The 21,555-nt window shown below is 47.2% G+C and overlaps 1 protein-coding gene across 10 annotated transcripts in view; it reads right to left on the reverse strand.

Annotated features, from left to right (window-relative positions):
* Positions 1-21,555, reverse strand: part of ERI3 (ERI1 exoribonuclease family member 3) — a 139,467-nt gene that overhangs the window by 37,540 nt on the left and 80,372 nt on the right. For 7 of the 10 annotated variants that reach the window (XM_053577431.1, XM_053577424.1, XM_053577425.1 and 4 more), the window contains exon 8: positions 10,332-10,449. The exons of the other annotated variants lie outside the window; for them this stretch is intronic. In XM_053577431.1, the coding sequence (XP_053433406.1) occupies positions 10,332-10,449 (118 nt within the window). The remainder of the gene's footprint in view (positions 1-10,331; positions 10,450-21,555) is intronic. 10 annotated transcript variants of the gene reach the window in all.

Raw genomic sequence — 21,555 nt, forward strand, 5'->3', positions numbered from 1 at the left:
AGCATAACACCAATTATAGCAGACTGTATTTTCCAGTGATGGCCGCAACACCATCTCCCTTCCCACATGCTATACATACACTGAGACTTTGATGTACCTGTCATTAAGACAGAGAGTCCACCCTCTCTCCTGAATTGGAAACGGGGTGGGCTTTTGTGACTATTTCAACTTATGGGTAACACAGAAGGAAAGTGACCTCAAGGCCACTGCAGAAATGTTTAGGCACCTTACACTTTAATTGCTAGAACCCTTGTTCTGGAGCCCTGAGCTACTATAGTAAGTAATCAAACTGTTCCCAAGGTAGCCATGCTGTGAGGAAGCCCAAACCAACCCATGCAGGGAGACTACACAGCAAAACCATGAGATTAGAGGAACAACGAGATGCTTGGCTAGCCCCCAGTTCAGTGATTTGCAACCCGTAAGCTATGACATACTGATGCGCCATGAAAATGTTTAAAGATGATTAATTAAATTATTTTTTTTTTGGAGACAGACTCACTGTGTCACCCTCAGTATAGTGGCATGGCATCACAGCTCACAGCAACTTCAAACTCTTGGGCTCAACTGATTCTCTTGCCTCAGCCTCCCAAGTAGCTGGGACTGGACTATAGGTGCCCGCCACAATGTCTGGTTATTTTTTAGAGATGGGGTCTCGTTCTTACTCAGGCTGGTTTCAAACTCTTTTTTTTTTTTTTTTTGAGACAGAGTCTCACAATGTTGCCTTCAGTAAGAGTGCTATGGTGTCACAGCTCACAGCAACCTCAAACTCTTGGGCTCAAGCAATTCTCTTGCCTCAGCCTCAGCTGGGACTACAGGCACCCGCTAGAACACCCAGCTATTTTGTTGTTGTAGTAGTTGTCATTGTTGTTTAGCAGGCCCGGGCCAGCTTCGAACCCACCAGCCCCCTGTGTATGTGGCCAGCACCCTAACCACTGAGCTACGGCCGCCGAGCCAGGTTTCAAACTCTTGACTCAAGTAATCCACTCACTTCAGCCTTCTGAAGTGCTACGATTACAGGAGTGAGCCACCATGTCTGGCCCTAATTAAATTATTTTTAAAAGAAGTTCAAAGCACAGTAAGTATATCTTCTTTTTTTTTTTTTTGATCAACATAATTTAAGTGTGCTGTGGAAGTTTAACTGTAAGTTCAAGTGTGCCACGAGATAAAAAAGGTTGAAAAACACTGGTCTAGTTGATCCACCAACACAGTGCATCAGTTCTAGTCACTAACTGACTACACAAGAATCCTGAGCCAGGACCACACAATCAAGCCCTTCCTGGATTCCTGACTTGAAACCATGAGATAATGAAATAAATAAAATAAACCACAAGATAATGACAAAATAAAATAAATACATGTTATTGTTGTTTTTTTTTTAAGAGACAGAGTCTCACTTTATCACCCTCGGTAGAGTGCCACTGAAGCATCACACAGCTCACAGCAACCTCCAACTCCTGGGCTAAGGTGATTCTTTTGCCTCAGCCTCCCAAGTAGCTGGGACTACAGGTGCCGGCCACAATGCCGGCTATTTTTTTGTTGCAGTTCAGCCAGGGCCCGGTTTGAACCTACCACCCTCGGTATATGGGGTGGGCACCCTACTCCCAGAGCCACAGGCACTGCCTGACGTGTTATTGTTTTAAGTCACTAAGTTTTGGGGTGATTTATTATGCAACAATACTAACTGGAAAACCAATACATACTCATTTATGTATACACTGTGCCAATATTCTCAAACTCTTCTTTCCTGCTGCCTCTAGACTGTTCTTCCTTTCCCTCTGTGACTTCATTGCAAATCATCATTCTGGGCAACTTCAGTATCTCCAGGATAACCTACCCATGAAACTTGCCTCTCAATTCCCTGTGCTCTAATGACCTTCTCCTCTTCTCTACCTATCTCAGCCATCTTACCCCATGCCTACACCCTGGACCTTGTTATCACCTAGAACTGTTCTCTCTCTGAAATCTCCCAATGATAGATTTTACTCTCACCCCAGCTTCCTATCCTCAAAGATTTTGTACACTCCCTCCCTCTATCCTTCCTTTTTTCCCCCAGTCTATCCAACCCATTCTGGCTTCAATCTTTTTCTACTAAGCCTTGACCCCATGAAACTATCATTTCAATCACCCATTCCCCAATCTGCAACTCCCCTACCCACTTATCTTAGCACCCATTCACCAAAAAACGCCAACTATGGTTCTGTTTCTCTCTTTTTTTTTTTTTTCAGTTTTTGGCCAGGGCTGGGTTTGAGCCCACCACCTCTGGTATATAGGGCCAGCGCTCTACTCCTTTGAGCCACAGGCACCACCCTCTGTTTCTCTTCACTTACAGTTGAGCTAAGTGATGCCAGAAAAAGTCACTCTTACATGTTGGGAAGTGGTTATTACAGATCCAAGATCACAACCTTAATAACACTCAATAGTACTCAACAATCTACTTCTCTCCTGCTTTCAAAGATAATAAAGCTACTAGGCAGAACTCTTTCAACTGCGTGCCCCTCATCCTCAAATGTACCACCATCCTTCCCTTCCCTTCCCCACCAGCTCTTTCACCTTTTCTCTTCCAGACACCTCACTCCTCGGCTAAAGCCAATCCCCTACTTGTGCTTTACATGTCACCCTTTTCTACCTCCTCAGGCCCTTTCTCCACCCAGCATCCCCTTTCTTTCTAAATCCAGAAACCCTTTCTCACTGATGGCTCCTTCCATCAGCATATGCATACGCATGAATTTCTAACACAATCATCTAACTTCTCTGTGTCTCAATTTCCTCTTTATAAAACGGGGATAACATAGTTCCCACCCCATATACTTAATGTGAGATACTAAATGAGTTACTGTATGTAAAGTGCTTAAAACACTGCCTGGCTCTTTAAAAGCTAAGTATTAGATTATTATGTTTCCTCCACACCCTACTCACCCCCATCCAGCTGCTACTGTTCTCCTGGTAATAGCCAAACTTCTCAGATCTGCCTCCACTGGTCCCCACCCTCAGTCCCTGCAGTTTGGTCTCCACCCCCTCATGCCACTTGGCTCCACGGGGTCACCAACCCCAACCAAACTGGCCATCTCTGTGGACAGTTCAGGTTCTTACTTGCCCTCCCCACTGTGAAGCCTGCTCCATCTCTGAAAGCCTTTTTTGGTTTTCTTGACTTTCTACTCAGTTTTCCTAGCTCTCTGGTGTTTCCTCACAACCTCTCATACAGTCTCCTCTGCCTTTGGTCATCTTTTCTTTTTTTTTTTTTTTTTTTTGTAGAGACAGAGTCTCACTTTATGGCCCTCGGTAGAGTGCCGTGGCCTCACACAGCTCACAGCAACCTCCAACTCCTGGGCTTAAGCGATTCTCTTGCCTCAGCCTCCCGAGTAGCTGGGACTACAGGTGCCTGCCACAATGCCCGGCTATTTTTTGGTTGCAGTTTGGCCGGGGCTGGGTTTGAACCCGCCACCCTCGGCATATGGGGCCGGCGCCCTACTGACTGAGCCACAGGCGCTGCCTGCCTTTGGTCATCTTATGTATGCACTCACACACTCTGTGTTCTCTCTTCCTATTTTTTTCTGCACGTTACCACTCTCCTTGGGTAATTTACCCAACTCTCTTGTCTTCAACCTCTCTAACACCCAAATCTGTATTTCTTATCACTACTTGAATATCAACATAAATATTCTCTTGCTTGCCAGGCATTTCCACCTGGATGTCACACAGACACTTGATTCTCAATATGTTTACATCCCATTTCAACTGCTCCTTCTCCTGAGTTCCCAGATCCCAGTGAAAGCCATCACCATCTACCTGGCTTACTGAGCCAGAAATGTGGGGTTCAACTTTGATTCCTTCCTCTTCCTTACTACCCACCAAGTCCTGGCAGTGTTGTTTCATGCCTCCAAGACTTTACCCAAGCAACTCCTTAAGCATGCCTAGAATGTCCTCTGCCTTCTCCTGCTTTTTCTCCTAACAGAATACATACTCCTCCTTTTTTTTTTTTTTTAAGACAAAGTCTCATTCTGTCACCCTTAATAGAGTGTGTTGGCATCACAGCTCACAGTAACCTCAAACTCCTGGGCTTAAGCAATCCTCTTGCCTCAGCCTCCCAAGTAGCTAGGACTACAGGCACCCACCACAACGCCTGGCTATTTTTTGGTTGTAGTTGTTATTAGTATTTGGCAGGCCCGGGCTGGATTCAAACCAGCCAGCTTTGGTGTATGTGGCTGGCACCTTAGCCGGTTGAGCTACAGGTGCCAAGCCATGCTAGGAAATTCTTAAAGGCAAGGGATGTATCTGCAGTCTGTGAATGGTTTCCTTTGAGAAAAGGGAAAGGGAGGGAAGGGGAATGGAGGAAAGAACACCTCCTTGGGTGTACTTCTGGCAGGTGTGGAAGCCTGGTTTCCAGAACTGCCACTTGTCCTGGCCCTACCCTGTCTCCTTCAGGAACCACTGCTATTCTTGCTTAGTGGAGCAGTGAGCCTTCCATAACCATCCTTGGAACTGGGGCTCAGCTGCCTATTCCTGGCCCATTCTCCTTTCCAAACTCTTCAGTCTCGGGGTAACCCTCACACCATTCCTCAGGCCCAACAGAGACCTGGCCAGCACATCTACTGTAACAAAATGATGGGCACTTGCATCAGCTGACAAAACCCATTCTCAGCTGGTGGTTCTGCTGTGTGCACAGTGTCCTCTGGCTATCAGCATACCTCAGGGGCCCCAGAGCTGCTGCTGCCTCTGTCCATCACAGAACTCAAGTGAGATAATTGTCCTCTCTGCATCCTTAACCTTATTGCTCACTGCCTGCAATAAGACTGCTGCCTGTAGTGTGCCTGGCCACCACCACAGCAAAGGCAGGGGTTGTGCTACAGGTCTACATTCCACAGCATTTGGCACTGAGGGCCCAGCTGCTAGCTCTGTGTGATCCCATTAGGGATCTTCCCATGTGATCTTCCCATGGCTGAGGCATTCAGGGTGGGGGCTTTGGCCCAGTTTGTAGTGCCTTGCAGTTGCAGTCTCCACCCCTACTCAAGTCCTAATCTGGGGGAGTGAAGTTGGGGGTGGGGTGGGGGCGATATATTGAGCCCACTACCTTAACTGAATTTCCATACCTCCTGTTGTTAGTTATAGAGATGTAATAATGCGTTTTCAAATGGAGTCATCTCCTTCATATTCCCAGATACCTTGGCTTCACTGCTGAGTCAGAGGGAACTTGGGGACACTGAAGTTTCTGGGGTGCAAACCAGGTAAGTAGCTCCTGAGCCATGCTGCCTCAACCCCTGTGGAGGAGGGTACCCAGTCTGGGGCTCCATGTGCATTGTCACAGAGTCTAAGACCGCAGGTCAGTCAGTCTAAGCCAACTGCCCAGGGTGACAGCTAAACTGTAAGTTTTCTTTGTTTTCATTACCATTTCCTGTCCCACTGCTTCTTTTAGCCAGCACTTTCCTCCCCGGGATGCTGGGGATTGAATGAAACACCACCCCCGGCTCCAATAAGTGTATTTCAATTACATCTGTCACTGTATAACGATATAATGATACATCATGTGATATTAAATCCATAGTAATCATATCAGGGATTTTTTTTAATCGTGCACTAATCGCATTATTACATCTCTATAATTAACAACAGGAGGTATGGAAATTCAGTTAAGGTAGTGGGCTCAATGTACTGCCCCCACCCCACCCCCAACTTCGCACCTCCAGATTAGGACTTGAGTAGGGGTGGAGACTACAACTGCAAGGCACTATAAACTGGGCCAAAGCCCCCACCCTCAATGCCTCAGCCATGGGAAGAACCTTTGGCATCCAGGGCTGGCAGTGAGAGTCTGGACTGAGACCAGGGCGTTTGTCTATCTTGTGACTGCTCAGTACGAGTGTGGAGCAAAAGCCAGACCCAACTACAAGGCTCACGTGGGCTTTCCAGAACTCCTGCCACTGAAGCATCAAATCATCTCTACAGGGAAGGGTGTTACCTTTTCTTCCAATAGCTAGGCCCTCAAAGATGCTTGTAAGGCATAGGGCAAGTTCCTTCCCATGGGCTCTTGCACCAGAATTCCTCCTACTATTGCCACACATACTCCATCCCCACTCCCCAACCTAGCACCCTGACTGCTCCTAACAGCACCAGATCCAGCAGTCGGGTGCCTCTGCCTCTCGGTCCTATCATCCCTGATGAGGCTGACCAAACCTAATTCTTTCTGGGGCCATTCCTCTCCAATTCTCCCTCTGAACTCTGGCTCTTCATATTGAATGACAAGTGGGTTTTTGACAACCACTGGGGTTGTTCCTCCATCCCTCACAACAGTCTAAGTTCTTATGGCCTCCCGTCCAGGCCTAGATGGAGAAAAGAGGGGCTAGGGACTGCAGCTTGAACCGTGTCAAATGACCCCGTCTCTCCCACCCCAACCCCACCCCTCTTCCTGATACTGAGCTGTTAGGGCTAATCTCCTCAGGGGTGTCAGAACCAGTCTGCAAAGCAGAATTCTGTGTTTCAAGACCAAAGCTTTGAACCTGGCATGTAACTAGTCCTCGGTGAGGGGCAGGCATTTTGCTAAGTTTGACTCTCAGAAGTTGGACAGGCCTGAACATAAAAGAGAAAAATCATGTCCTTTTTCCTAATAAAAAGGAGACACTAATAGCAGTCAGCACTTAGGCAAAGCACTTCAAGTTTCTAAAGTGCTTTCCAAATTAAAATATAATCCTTTATTGAGCATATGACACTACCCCCACCCCTCACACACAGAGGTATGTGCATACTTGCACACAGCACATGCACCTTCACTTTATGAAGGAGAAAAGAAGGATGTTCAAAACATTCATCCCAGATCCTCTTTCCTTTTCATTCAATTGCTCATGTAACACATTTATTGAGCAACTACCATGTGCCAAGCCCTATGCTGGGTGCTGGAGATACACAGAGGAAGCAGACCAGGCCACTGCCTTTAAGAACCTCCCAAGCTAGAAGAAAAGACATGTGAACACACTTGCAGGATAACACTGGAGAGAAATCACCAAGAAGAACCAAGATGGCCTTCAGTGGGACATACTAGGTAGGGTGCTGAGGGAAAGTAGACATGCAGACTAGGAGCCCAGTTCAATCATCTGAGCTGAGAGAAGAAGAGTCCTAAGAAGCAGATGAGTGGGTCAAGAAACTAAGAGTGGATAAGATCACCCAGAAAGAGAATAAAACCCTTGAGAGTTACATAAAGCCCTTCTCTTCCCTGATGTTGAGAGGGGAAAAAAGGAAGGCTGAAAAGATGAGAGGATTGAACACTAGAGCCTTCAGAGCTAAAACCCAAAAATACCTTCTTTCTGGGGAATACCCAACATCCTGTCCTCCTTTGTCAAATCAGTTTTCATTCTACCCAGGTGAAATCCGATGGAAGTGTGCAGCTTTGAGATCACACTGACTCATTCACAACAAACATTTACCAAGCTCCTATCGTGTGCCAGGCTATGTACATAACTACAGCAATGGAGTCTACACAATACTGTCTATAGAGAGCGTACAGGGCTTTTTCCAAGAGAATTATGCTCAAAGAAGGGCTGGGCTCAAACAAGAAATGAAAGCTTTATGACAGGATGGAAGAGAGAAGCCACCTGCTTGGGAAACACATCTCCAAGGACAGGTAAGCCAAAAGTGACTAATTGGATGGACAAATTGTTTGGGGACATGTTATGACCTTTAGGCAAATGGGACCTGGAAAGAGTGAAATCAAGGCTAGCATCTCCAGAGCACAGAAAGCAAGCATAAAGTGTGGCTGAGGAGGAAGGGAGGGTACATAGCCCCTGCAATAAGGGTTTTGTAGTGGTTTTGAAGGCCATCTAAGGCCTCCTCCCATTATCACGCTGATATCTCCCATGATCTTGAGATGGGGTACTAATGTTAAAAGTTATTTTCTTTGCACATCTACCTCTTCCTACTCCTAAGGGTAAACAGGCCTGGGAAAAACTAATAGAGAACCACAAGTATTTTCTATCTAGAAGGGGAGGAAGAAACCACACAAGCATTCATTCACTGAATATTCACACATTCACTGAAGGCCTGACAAACCCTGGCAACTCAGAATAGAACTCTGGTAAGCGTGGTGGTAGAGAGAACAAGAAATGTCAGAGATCAGCTGTGTTAGAGTAGGACTGGAACCCAGTGGGCGTTATTTCCTCCATCACATTTCTCCATCATAATTTGGAGGTATGGACTGCCCTCTGATTTAGCAACCTTGAGGGGTACCTATCTTCACCATCTGCCAGAGGCCCTGTCCCCTATTTCTGACCAATAACTGACCATAACTGTGACAGAGAGTGAGTTGAGAGAACCACAGTAGGGACACAGAGGAGGAAAGTGAACAGGCCCAGAGGCCTCTGGAGATTAGAACAAAAGATGCTGCTTCCAGACCCATACCTTGTTGCATTGGCAGCAGCTGACTGGCGGAGACAGCATGCCCCATACAGACCACAGACTGAGCAGGGGCAGAAGTGTGAGGAGGAGGCTGTGCCAAGACTCTAGGGAAGGGGCTGGAGTCCAAGCAGCAGTGACTCTAAGCCTGGATCTTCTGCTTACAAAGATGAAGGTTGAGAGGATGTGACCAAAGCCACAAAAGAGAAAAGAGGGAAAGGCTCACTGTACGTGTATAGTCCCAGGATGAGTGAAAGGTGGCACCTTTGGAACAAACAACAGGATTTGGATGGAAAATCACTTCAGGAAATGGCAAGTCTAATCCCCAGGTCTCGGTTTCCTAATTGGAAAATGAGGGCTTTAATTCCTTGATTTCTTGGATCCCTTCCTGATCTGAAATTCATCAGATCTGAGGCACTTCATTCAATCTCCCACAAGAGTCAGTCTTATTTCTGCCCCATATATTTGCTTATACTATTTCCCCGCCTGAAACATTTATCTCCATCTACCCTCTCCAAATCCTGTCTGCCAGGACAAGAACACCACCTTCAAGAAGCCCTTCATGATTCTTCTTTCCCCCTCCTACATGTCCCACCCTGACTTTCGCACCAAGTTCTCCCAACAGCACTTGCTTAATCACATATATTACATGTGGTCTGATATTCTTACTTGATGGGTCCAGGGACTGCTTTATCACTCGCTGATCCCTGACATCCATTTTGGGGGCAGAAGGCAAGCTCTACTCTCGCAGGTCCTAGGAGCAGACCGATGCTGTTCCTGCCTAAAGTCTAGGTCCCCATTCCCTCTGCCCACAGTCCTATAAGAACTCAACAGGACTCCCTTGAAAAGGGTGCTAAAAGCAATGATGTCTCCAAGTGCAATGGGAGATATTTGTGTCTGCTTTACCCTTGGCTTTTTGCTCCGGTTCAGGTAGGAGCGGGGTGGGCCGGCTGGCAGATCTGAGAGTGCGGCACGCCCCAGCGGGCAGGGCGCACAGCGCGGAGGAAGGCGCGAGTCAGTCTGGAGTGCTCCCCATTTATCAAGCTCACGCAGGCCGCCAGCCGAGCGAGTCTTTCTATCATTACACCTCTCAAAATCCGATTCATACCACTAATCCTGCCTTCATTCTCCCAGATTAATAACATCTCTTTCAACCTTCACAGTGTGATAAATAGACAAAGAGAGAACAAAAGGAGAGACAGAAGAGAGAGAAAGAGCTGGAGCAAGTCCCCATAATAGAGAGCCAAGAAAGAGGAGAGGGAAAAAAAGGAGAGAGAGCGAGAGCAGGCAGCAGCCAGAGACTGCAGCTACCTTAGAGAGCCGCTCTGAGGAGAGCTGGCGGCTGCACCCCGCTATGAGCTCCGCTCCATCCCCAAAGAGAAAGAAAGGCTCGTTAACAGCTCCTTCCTGCCGGTACTTTTGTTCAAATTCTTTTCTTCCCTTCCAAACCTGCGTTAGGTCAAATTCCAATGAAAATGAGTCTCCTGGCTTTCCCCATCTCCTCCCAGCCTACGACCAGGCCCAGGGAACCAACCTGGTCCTTGGTAGCAGGGCTAGGTCTGGGTATAAGACAGGGCCGGGAATGGGTTTAGCAAGGGTGGAACAAGATTGCGTAAAGCTTCACCAGACCTGTTCCCCTAACCTGAATCCTCAACCCCTTCCCTGCTCTTTCAGCAGAATGGAAAGGGGAACAAAGCAGAGGGAGGGTTTGGGGTCTATTCCCTACACATCATTCCAACCTTAGGCTGCAGATGGTCCAGTCCAAGGCTCTAAGTCCCCAGCAGCCCAGCCAGATGGTGAAGGTGGGCACCCCTCAAGCTTGCTAAAGCAAAGGTCAGTCTATACCTCCAAATTATGATGGAAAAGTGTGATGGGGGGCATAATGCCCACTGGGCCCCAATCCTACCTTAACATGGCTGATCTCTGGCATTTCTTGTTCTATCTGCCAGGATGCTCACCTATGCTTGTCTCCTTTGCACACTCCCTGTTCTCCTCACAGACCCGGTTCAAGGGTTCCCTCTCCTGGATGCCCATCTGAGCTCTTCCAGGAGAATTCAGTTGCTCCCAGTCTGGGGTCTGGAATGGAATATCACTTACATTAACTTGCAGTGAACATGTGTTTCTTGCACTCCACTGGGAGGGTCTATCTTCTGGTTCTTATTCCCAGGTCCAAGTTGCCTATGGCTTAGCACTTTCACTTGCTCTTGATTCTTTTTAAAGTATCCCTAGCCAAACATGACTCAGCTTTCCCTCTAGACTACAAAGTAATCCAAGGCCGCTGCCCAGCCTGGCTCAGAGGCAGGAGCCAAAGCCCAGATGGCCCTGAGCACCCACTGTATGCACAATCTATCAGAGTGAGGAAAGGCAAGGCTGCACCAAGCTTGCTGGACCATTCTATCCCTCAGCACACTCAAGGTGGTTGAGAGGGTTGTGTGGGAGATGGTGCATGTAGGAGGAGGCCTGGCCCTGCTCAATCCAGCCTACCAGCTGGCCCACCCCACTCCTACCTGCAATGGAGCAGAAAGTCAAAGGTAAAGCAGACACAAAGCCTGGTGGAAGGAGCCCTCCAGGAAAGTCAAGGCTTCTACAAGGAGAGATGGTAGACAGGAAAGACCTAAAGCAGACCTTAGGTAGAAAGTTGATAGCTGATGCTCTGTTTAGAGGCAGGTCTCATCTAGGGACTGACTATCTTGCAGACACTTTCCAGATTCTTTCCACTAAAGTCTCCCTCACTGTATCCTTCCCCCCCCCCACCCCAAAGACAGCCCTCTTTCAGGCCAAAATGGCTGCTGTTCCTCCCATCATTCATTTCTGGGGACCCCATCACTTTTGGCCACAAGTATTAAGTTTGCCCAGTTACATCTCTATTTATGGAAATTAACTTGAAGGCTCAGAGAAAAAGAGAGTTCATAGGGTCAAGTAAAAGAGCAAAGCACAAGGGGAAAGGGATGTTTAAATGGGTAGGGGGGAAGTCCCTGGGATCCATTTTATAAAAAATCCAGAAGTTCCATTAACCTTCCCTCAGCCGCCATATCAGAAGGACTTTCCATATTGTCTTCTAGCCCACCAGGCTCCTAAGATCAGATCGCTGTAATAGGGAGTGTGGAAGAATGACAGTGACTGATGTTCATCCATGGGCCCAAGTGACCCAAGGGGGAGGGGAGCTAAAGAAGAAGAACAAGAAGGAGAGAGAATTATTCAATCTCAGTGAAGAAGAATAATCCTCCCTATAACCAGCCTAGCCTACTGGTGTCCTGGCCTTCATGGCAGGCTAGGTCCAAGTGACCATATAGGCACACACTGCCTCTGAGCCCAAGGTCACAGGAGAGTTCCAGAAACATGGATCTCAGGTCCTTCTTCCTGTAACAGCCTGTGCTGCTGGCAGGTCAGATAGTCTCAGCTGGAGTCAACTCTGCAGTCCCCTAGGTATAGGCAGGCAGCAGGCCCCGACACCCCCAGCCTTGTTCTAAACATCTTTGACACTCTAAGCATTTAGGTGGCTTCCTAGACAGCATCCCCAGGGGCTCAGAAAGATGCTCCAGCCCTTAGAGCTCCAGGCAGCAGACCAGGCCCAGATTCTGAGGAGAGAAGTCACAGTGGCTCCTCCAGCTTCTGCCTCTATTGCCAATCCGCACCCAAAGCACTCTCTCACTCCTCCCCTGACCTTGCTTCCTCCAACTCTTCTCACCCTCTCTGGGCTATTCCTCCCAAGGTAAGCCATCCAAATCTGAGGGATAAGCCTTACTTCCTCAGGAGGTTTGGGCTTTCTGTTGAGAGAGACAACCTTAAACTCCAGTAGGGGACCCGTCTGGGAATCAGTAAGAGAAGTCAGTCAGACATAAAAGGGTCCCTGGCAGATCACAAAGCCAGATCCAAGTGATGCTTTTCCCTTACTCCCTGAGTACCTAGTTCTAGAGCTCACTCCTCCAGGCAGCCAGCGGCACAGAGCAGAGAAGGAGAAGTTAGGTCCTAATGTGTAAAAAGCTCCAGCAAAGCAAAATCATTTACTCTTTGGTGCGACTGCTCAGCAGAGCTAATAAATCTTGCATGAGCAGGGCCGATTCTAATTTCCTAATATGAAAAGGCATTTGGACTGGGGGGGAGGGTGGATAAAAGTGATTGAATCTCCAATAGTCCAGGTTACTGACAAGAAACATCCTGCTCAGCCCTGAGAGAACGATGGCAGCGCCCACCCGCCCGCATACACCCATCCGTTCTGCCCCCTTCTCGGCGCGATACATCTCAGTCTCTTCTATTGACAGGACGTGGCTTTAAACACAGTTACACAAGTTATCATTTCTGCCTTCTGATCAATCTGAATTTTCAGGACAATTACCCTCTTAATCAATGATTGCTATCAGCAGCCCCGCGCCTGGACGGATTTCTCAGCAAGGTAATCATGCCGCCAGGCTGGACAGCGCGTGCATAGGGAATGAAGCTCCGGGTGGGGTCTCCTCCCTCCTTCCTGAGCCCCTACATTCCAGTGTCGCTGCCAGCATCGAGGACAAGGACAGCAAAGTGTGAAGGCCACTTCAAGGAGTGGTGGGAATAGAAGGGGGGCACCCACCCAGTCAGCCTTCCAAACCATCTGATTATGGAACAAACCTATTAAAACCCTAGATTTACTGCCCACCATCCTGATGTATCTCCGCATGCCCTCCTGCCATCATTCCTACTTCCTAATTAGCCTAATAAAGCCCAATTCTAATTACAGGCTTAAACTATTAGGGTGACTAAGTGCAAAGAAAAGAGAACTATTGGTTTTACTAATCTCTCAGAAGAGACTAGCTCTATTCCTTTTCTCCCACAGACCTGGTTCTTGGTTACTGACTAGAATGGCAGGTGCAGCTGCTTCTCTTGCTTAGATGCCCAAGCATCTGGAGTGATTACAAAGCCAGCCTGGCCTTGAGCCAGGAGGCCACCCAGCCCAACTCCCCCTCTCCAGAGTCTTCCCACAGATCCCACCCTCTGTGCATAAAACCACCCAGAGCCCCTCAGAAGAAGAGGGAAGGAAAGAAAATAGAGGCATCAGTATTGAGTTAGCTAGAAACCATATCTGCCACCTTAGGAGCAACTCAGGGAAGTTTCTCACCTGTTGTTGGGCAAAGACTTAACTAGAGAGGCCAACAGTGGACTGATAAGGACTTAGGCCAGGATCCTAATGAAAAAACTTACACTCCATCATGGGTGGCAGACATGTATATACAGTTATACTCATGGCAGAGTGGGTTGTGGGATTAAAACAGGTCCTGGCTATTCCATCCCCAGAAGGAAAAAGAATTAGAAAGTACAGTGTCTTTATTCACTGATGTTTACCGAGTGCTGACCACAGGCCTAAGCAGTGGGAAAACAGCAATGAATAATACAGTAGTGACTCCTACTCCCATGGCTCACAATCTGCTAGGAAAGACAGACAAGTGTAACAACAAAACAGGCAAAAACAATAAAGAAAACTTACACATGAATGTTCATATCAGCCCAAGAGTGGAAACAACCCAAATGTCAATCATGGGTTGTTTGAGTGAATAATGAATGAATAAAGATGAGTGAATAAAGAAAATGTTATATGTCCATATAATAGAATATTATTTGGTGATAAAAAGAAATGAAGTACTGATTTATGGTACAAAATGGATAATCTTGAAAATTATCCTAAATAAAGAAGCCAATCACAAAAGGCCACATCCAATAAATATACACTATTGCCAAAATAGGCCAATTTATAGAGATGGAAAGTAGATCAGTAGTTGCTTAGGGCTGAGGTGTCCGGGGGGGAAAGAGAAGTGACTGTTAATGGAGTTTCTTTCAGAGGGGACAAAGTGTTCCAAACTTAAATGGTAAGATAGATAATTCTGTGTATATACTAAGAAACAGGGATTGTACATCTTAAATGGGTGAATTGTATAGTATATGGATAGTTCAATAAAACTTCTGATAAAAAAGTGTACTATCACCAAAGAAGTGCAAGGAGCCCACAGTAGGCTCACAAACAGTGGATACAGTCAGAAAGGGCTCTAGCACGGTGACTAGCCCTCTAAAGACACAGATATAGGTGACATAGGTGTGTGAAGAGGGAGGAAGTTCCATTGGGAAACTGGAAAAGCCTTCACAGAGGACATAGGCAGAGTTACCACTTGAAAGATAAGCAGGTGTTCACTAGGCAAGAATGTAGCAAAGGGCTTCCCAGGCTTAGAAGGCTTGGAAGTGAGGGACTTTACCTAACAAATGCAATCAGTGTAACCTGGCTTATTGTACCCTCAATGAATCCCCAACAATAAAAAAAAAAAAAGCAAGGTAATATGAAGTACATGTACATGGCATGGAAGCTATTTTGCTTAAGTTATAATATAAAACCCAGCTTTGCATTGGGCAAAAAAAGAAGGCTTGGAAGTATACCATATAGGCTGTTTTGGAAGAGTTAAAAAAGCACTTTGGGTGTCTCAAAGGCCACACTAGAGAACACATACTTACTTCATCCAACAGACACCAAGAATTTTTTTTTTTTTGAGACAGAGTCTCATTATGTCCCCCTCTGTAGAGTACTGTGACATCACAGCTCACAGCAACCCCCAAACTCTTGGGCTTAAGCGATTCTCTTGCCTCAGCTTCCCAAGTAGCTAGGACTACAGGCATCTGCCACAATGCCCAGCTATTTTTTTTGTTGTTGCAGTTGTCATTTTTGTTTAGCTGGCTGGGGCAGGTTGGAACCTGCCAGCCTACGTTTATGTGGCCGGTGCACTCTACCCACTGAGCTACAGGGGCCACCAACACTAAGAATTTTCAAGTACAGAAGATCAGTACAGCATAGTCAGTGGTTTGATGATGCAGGCAGGCATGGGAAACAACCTATTATAGCTAAAAGGGTATGGTTTTTGGGTTTTTTTTGAGACAGAGCTTCAAGCTGTCAACCTGGGTAGAGTGCCATAGCATCACAGCTCACAGCAACTTCAAACTCCTGAGCTCAAGCAATTCTCTTGTCTCTGCCTCCCAAGTAGCTGGGACTACAGGTGCCCACCACAACACCTGGCTATTTTTTTTTTTTTTTTTGGTTGTAGTTGTCATTATTGTTTGGCGGGCCCAGGCTGGATTCGAACCCGCCAGCTCAGGTGTATGTGGCTGGTGCCTTAGCCGCTTGAGCCACAGGCGCCAAGCCAAGGGTATGGTTTTTGGAGTCATGATATCCTGAAGTCTTTCTCCCAATAAACTCTAATGACCAGCAATGGCTAGGATTTTGTCTGTTTCACTCACTATTTTATCTTCCGTGCTTGGCAGAGTGCCTGACCCAGTAGGTGCTCAAAAACCATTTACTGAATGAAAACGAATGAATGACTATTTGAATTCAATCCCATTTGACACACATTTATTGAACACCTACCATAAACCCTGGTACTCTAGTTATACAGCGTGAGCTCTTTACGGGTAGGGATCCTGTCAGAGCTCTGACTTCTAGCCTCAGTGCCTTACTTACATAGCTTTTGTTTGGCACTGGGGGGGGGGAGGGTGTACTCAATCTGTGTTTATTCCCTTCTCTCTCCTCCAGGAGGTTTCCCCAAGACCCAATGAATTCTTAGATAGGCTAGTCCTGAACACGTCACTGTGGTTGGCAAGAGAAGGGAAGCTGAGCTATAGGTATGGAAGCCTTCAGCAGAGCAATAGGAGCAGATGGTGGTACCCACAGCATTTGCCCAAAAGAAGCCACGATGCTCTAGGAGGCCAGAAGGCAATCTGATTCATAAAAGCTAGTAAAGAACTGAGTGAAAATGAAAAACTTTTTTCAGAGCCTTCTGCAGACTGTCCTGCACCTAAGGCAGTGGGCCAGTATGCAAGGAGGCCAACAGGTAAGATGGAAACAGAAGCTACAAGACTTGTAGGTGGATGGGGACAGGAAGATGTAAGCCTTAATTCCTAAGCACTCTGTCCTGATCCATAGACCTGCCATTTCCTTTTTTTTTTTTTTTTTGTGGTTTTTGGCCGGGGCTGGGTTTGAACCCGCCACCTCTGGCATATGGGACCAGCGCCCTACTCCTTGAGCCACAGGCACCACCCAGACCTGCCATTTCCATATCTCCCTTCTGGTCAGGAGAACCTTCCTGACCACAGTATGAAGGGGCTCCTCAGTCTCCCAGTGCCCAATTTCTATAGGGCCTCCCCTCCCTTCCCTCTTTTTTCCTCCCTTTCTTTCCTGCAGAGCTTCCCTCCAGCCATAAAAATAAAATAAAACACAAACACCCACAGTCCAGGAGGAGGGCCTCAGACAGATAATGGCCATTTTATATCTTTTTATGACACTCCCCATAGACAGCTCAGCAATCACAGCGCAATAAAGGCAGGCATGCAGCTTGCATAGTTAAACAACTGCTGGGTAATTAGGCACAGCAAACACACCACTGGGGAGGCCTCAGGCCTGCCCTGGGATCTGCCTGCAGCCTCCCTGCCTACTTGCGGCTAAGTAGGTACCAAGCCCAGGTCTAGCACCATTAGATCTTGTCATGGTGGTGCTGAGGACAGAACACTGGCAGCTGCCATATACATACTTGGGCTCATGCCAGTGCACACTCACAAACACACCTGCCCACAACCACATACAAGTACTTCCTGAGCAACCAGCCTAAACTTAAACTCTCCAGGAGAGGTGCTCTTCTTTTCCAACTAGGGTGTCATGAGGACCCTGCTTTACGGCCGTTAAAGAAGTCACAATAGGCACAAGCAGGGACTAGCTCATTAGAGTAACTCAAAGCTTTTAAAGCAGCACAGGCAGAAGGTACATGACACATAGACAGGCTTACAAGGACCCTCTGTGTTTTATAAATTTTAACTCAATATAGAGCTGAGTTTGAAATAAATTCTATTTCTATCACTGTACTTACCATTTCGATTATATTTTTCCCCATCTACCTATTGATCCACCCACCTTCCCTATCAGACTGGGCACTCTGTACAGGTAGAGACCAGGTCTGATTCACCTCTGAGTCCAGATGCCCCAACCCACAGGACTTGAGGGAATGACTGGTAGCTAGAGGTGAACATAAATGTCCTGGCCCAGGAAGACCACAGGTCATTTGTTACCCGAGGCCTAGGTCCAGAATGATCCAAGCCAAATCAGAGAGACATCTTCACCAGGGCTGAGGTCACTGTACTTAGTCCACATTTTCTAGTGACTCTGCTAGTCAAATTCAGAAATTATAGCAAACTGAGGCTGATTAATAAGACAACATAAATAAAAGCCTGCTATAATCCCACTTTTAAGTCTGCTTAATCCCAGATTAAGATAGACAAAGGTCCCATCTATAGGAGCCATCCATCCAGCTCAGCTCTGAGGAGTCAGTCAAAGAAAATTAAGGCACCCAAGCTGAAACCACTTTTACCCCCAGGGAGCTGAAAGCAGACAAGTCACCCCCCACAGAAAAACCACAGGTTTACCCAGTATAATCCTATATGAATATGAACACACATCTAGTACTCTTGCTGATCTCCACCTGGCCATCAAGGCCCCTTCCTTTGCAGTCCCAAAGCAGCAGGTAGACAATAAGCTTCTCCTTACCCCATATTCTCATGGTGAAGCCCAAAGCCTACAGGCATTCTGCTTCAGTCTTGCCATGCCAAACTGACATGTACCAACTCACCAAAGGCCTCCACAGCTACTGAGTCCCCAGCTCTCCTAACCTGATGCCTGGCAATGCCTGCCTCCTCTGGACCCTCAGCTTTTTCCAGTGGGATAGTTGTGAAGTCCCAAGGCTAGAGATCAAAGTAGGTAAGGGTGGGCATTGCCCACAGCTCAGTGGGTAGGGTGCCGGTTATATACACCTAAGGCTGGTGGGTTCGAACCCAGCCCAGCCAGCTAAAAAACAACAATGACAACTGCAACAAAAAAAATAGCCGGGCATTGTGGCGGACACCTGTAGTCCCTTCTACTTGGGAGGCTATGGCAAGAGAATTGCTTAAGCCCAAGAGTCTGAGGTTGCTGTGAGCTGTGACACCATGGCACTCTACCCAGGGTGACAGCTTGAGACCCTGTTTAAAAAAAAAAAAGGCTTGGCACCGGTAGCACAGTGGTTACAGCACCAGCCACATACACCAAGGCTGGCGGGTACGAACCCAGCCCGGGCCAGCTGAGCAGCAGAGACAACTGCAACAGAAAAATAACCAGGCATTGTGGTGGTTGCCTGTAATCCCCACCACTTGGGAGGCTGAGACAAGAGAATCGCTTAAGCCCAAGAGTTTGAGGTTGCTGTGAACTGTGATGCCACAGCACTCTACTGAGGGCGACACAGTGAGACTTTATCTTCCCCCTCCCCCCCAAAAAAAATGTAGGTAAGGGTGAAGAGGGGCTTCTCCCACATTCCTTGCATCTGTCTCATTTTTGGCTGAGAGCAAAAAGGGGGAACCTAAGGTACCATGAAAAATCTCATAATGGCAAAGGTAGAAGAGATCATAAGAAGAAACTGCCTCATCCAACTCCCTTATTAGATAAGGAAACTGAGGCCTCAGGAAAAGCAAGTGACTCAACACCAGTGTACCCAAATATTTGTTTTCTAGCTTCACCCAAATATTTGTTTTCTAGCTTCACGTTCAGTCCAGGGGTCTTTGTATTGTACCACACTGCCCTCTAGAGACAAAGCCTCATCTGCCCACCTTTAGGGCCTAACATAAGACTACAAATCCCATACCAACACCTTCACCCATTTTCCCATTTGTGGGCACGTGTACATACCAGAATACACACAGACAAACACAGGCCTGCCTGCACAAACCTCCCCAACTGGGGGGATACACGTCTTCAAACACATACATACATGCATGTACACGTGTGCACCCTTTTACATGCACAGCTCCCCATTAAAAACAATAGAAGTCATTCTCACAAGACCAGAAGTATAAGGCCAATTCCTAGCCTTCCCTAATCACTGGCTTTCACTGACCATACAACTGTTACAACAATGGCTGCTGTGTGTTTGGGCTTCCAGCTGAAACCAGGCCAGTATCTACTGAGACAAGTACAGGGGGAAGCTGTTAAGAAGAGAAACTGGATTTACATTCTCCTGGCCTTGGTCAAACTTCTTAATCTCTCTGAGTCTCTATTCCAGCACCTATAAAATAGGAACAAAGCCTTTTTCTTGCTGAGGAGCTGTAAGGATTAAATGCAATAATGTGTGTAAAGTATCTAGCACCGAGGCCGGCACCAAAGAGGGCTCCATGCACTGGTGGTCTATCATTATTGAGACTGACAGACATGGTCAAACTTCACTTTGCAGAGTGCCTAGAGGATGGTGTGGGAGGGCTGTATTCTCAGGAAAGTCTCCCTGTCCTTTCCTGTCCTTTTCTGCAACTCTTCCAACTTCCAAGGCCCAGAGTAGTAGCAACAACAAAGTCAAAAGAAGGAAGGAAAAAAAAAAACCTGGGGAGAAGGCAGAGTAGAACTAAATGTTCCCTTAGCTCTCTCAGACTTAACAGAGAACTGATGAATCCATCTCTCCACTAACACCATGCCCTGCCTCTCTCCCAAACTGTCCTCAGCTTTCCACGTAATTTATGCCTCTATTAGCTTACTGAGACCCCCCCCACTGCTTCCCTAGCTCTGCAGATACAGAAAAGCAGCAGATCTAGTCCCTTTCCTCAAGTGACTCATAGTCCCTCACAAGGACAGACTAGGCCACACACAGTAACTCTGAGGCGTGGGCTCTGGAATATGCTGGGCCCTAGTAACTGGGTTAGAGTAAACATTCTATAGTCAAGATACCTAGGCTAAAATCCAGGCCCCAGACAGACTCTGGGGAGCTCCCCATTCTCCTATGCTTCAGAGTGAGCCCAGAATTCACTTCCTCAAGGACACAAGAGAAAGACAGAGGGGGCTCATGGTGGGACCAGGGAACAGAGGTTGCACCATTGCTGAGCAACACCCAGCCAGAGGCAGACAGACCTTGGGCAGGCCTGGTTATAAAGACCTACCACAGAGGGCAATGCAAGAACTCCAGGGCAGAGGTCAATCTGCAGCAGCTGCAGGGAATCAAGAGGGAGAAAGAATCTGAGCTGCCTGGAGCTGATTTCCTCCCTGCTGATCCCCTGTGGCCACACCCACCAGGGATGCAGACCAAAGCAGGCTGGCTCCCTGGCTGACGGTGTGCCAAACTGCCCACCCACAGAGAGACCAGCACTCCTCTAAGAACTTCACAATGAAATCTAATCTATTCTCACACTGTCATTTCCCACATTTTACCATAAGAATAGAGGTCTTCTGTCCAGCAGTCTCAAGACTGTCCACGGCCAACATGCTACAAGGCAGGGTGGCCACTTCTCTCCTTGCTTGCTCTGGTCCACAGGCTCTTTCTTCCCATGCACAGACATAAACATAGCAGGTTTCTGAAGCTACTGCACCACTCTCAGAGGGTAGCTTAGGCTGGCATCACTTTTGACATTGGGCAATGATTCCTTACTGCACTCACTGATTCTCATTCTTGCTGTCACTATGCTTTTCTTTTGGTAAAAAGCATATACACAGCCAGTCCACATCAGTAGTTAAAAAGCCTGAAAACTACTGTTTGCAGTTCCCCAATCCAGCAAGCTGTCTTACACTTCAGGCCTTCTCTGCTTCCCTCTGTCTAGATACCATTTCTACCCTGTCACCCGAAAACTTACTCATTTTTCAAGATTCACTCAAGTGTCTCCTCACTGAAAACTTTCTTCACTTTCTTTCCACCACCCCAGGTAAAACTGACTCCTCTTTCCTTTGCACTGGAGGCAGCAGAGCAAAGCAGTTAAGAACAGGGACTCCGGAGTTTACTGCCTAGATTCAAATACCTCTTCATCACTCATTAGCTGTTGGACTGTGTGGAAGTAACCTCTGTGCTGTAGTCTCCTCATCTATATGATTGTGTTAAGCCACATAAAGCCACATAAAACAGCCGCTGTTTTATTATTATTACTGATTATCTCCACTTTACAAATGAAGAAACCAAGGTTCAGAAAAGGTAAGTAACTTGCCTAAGGTCATAGCATCTAGGGTGGGTGACAGAGTCAGGAACTGCCTTAAAGGGAATGTGACTCTGCACTCCCCTGATGGCAGCTGGCATCAAGGACATGAGATGATTGACTTCCTTAGTGTCAGCTGTGACGACCTTGGTGCTCATAGGAACTCTGCTAGGGGAGTCTCCTTTTCCCAGCTACAGCCCACAAGGAGCTCATATG

This window comes from Nycticebus coucang, chromosome 22, assembly GCF_027406575.1.
Source record: "Nycticebus coucang isolate mNycCou1 chromosome 22, mNycCou1.pri, whole genome shotgun sequence".
Classification (NCBI taxonomy): domain Eukaryota; kingdom Metazoa; phylum Chordata; class Mammalia; order Primates; family Lorisidae; genus Nycticebus; species Nycticebus coucang.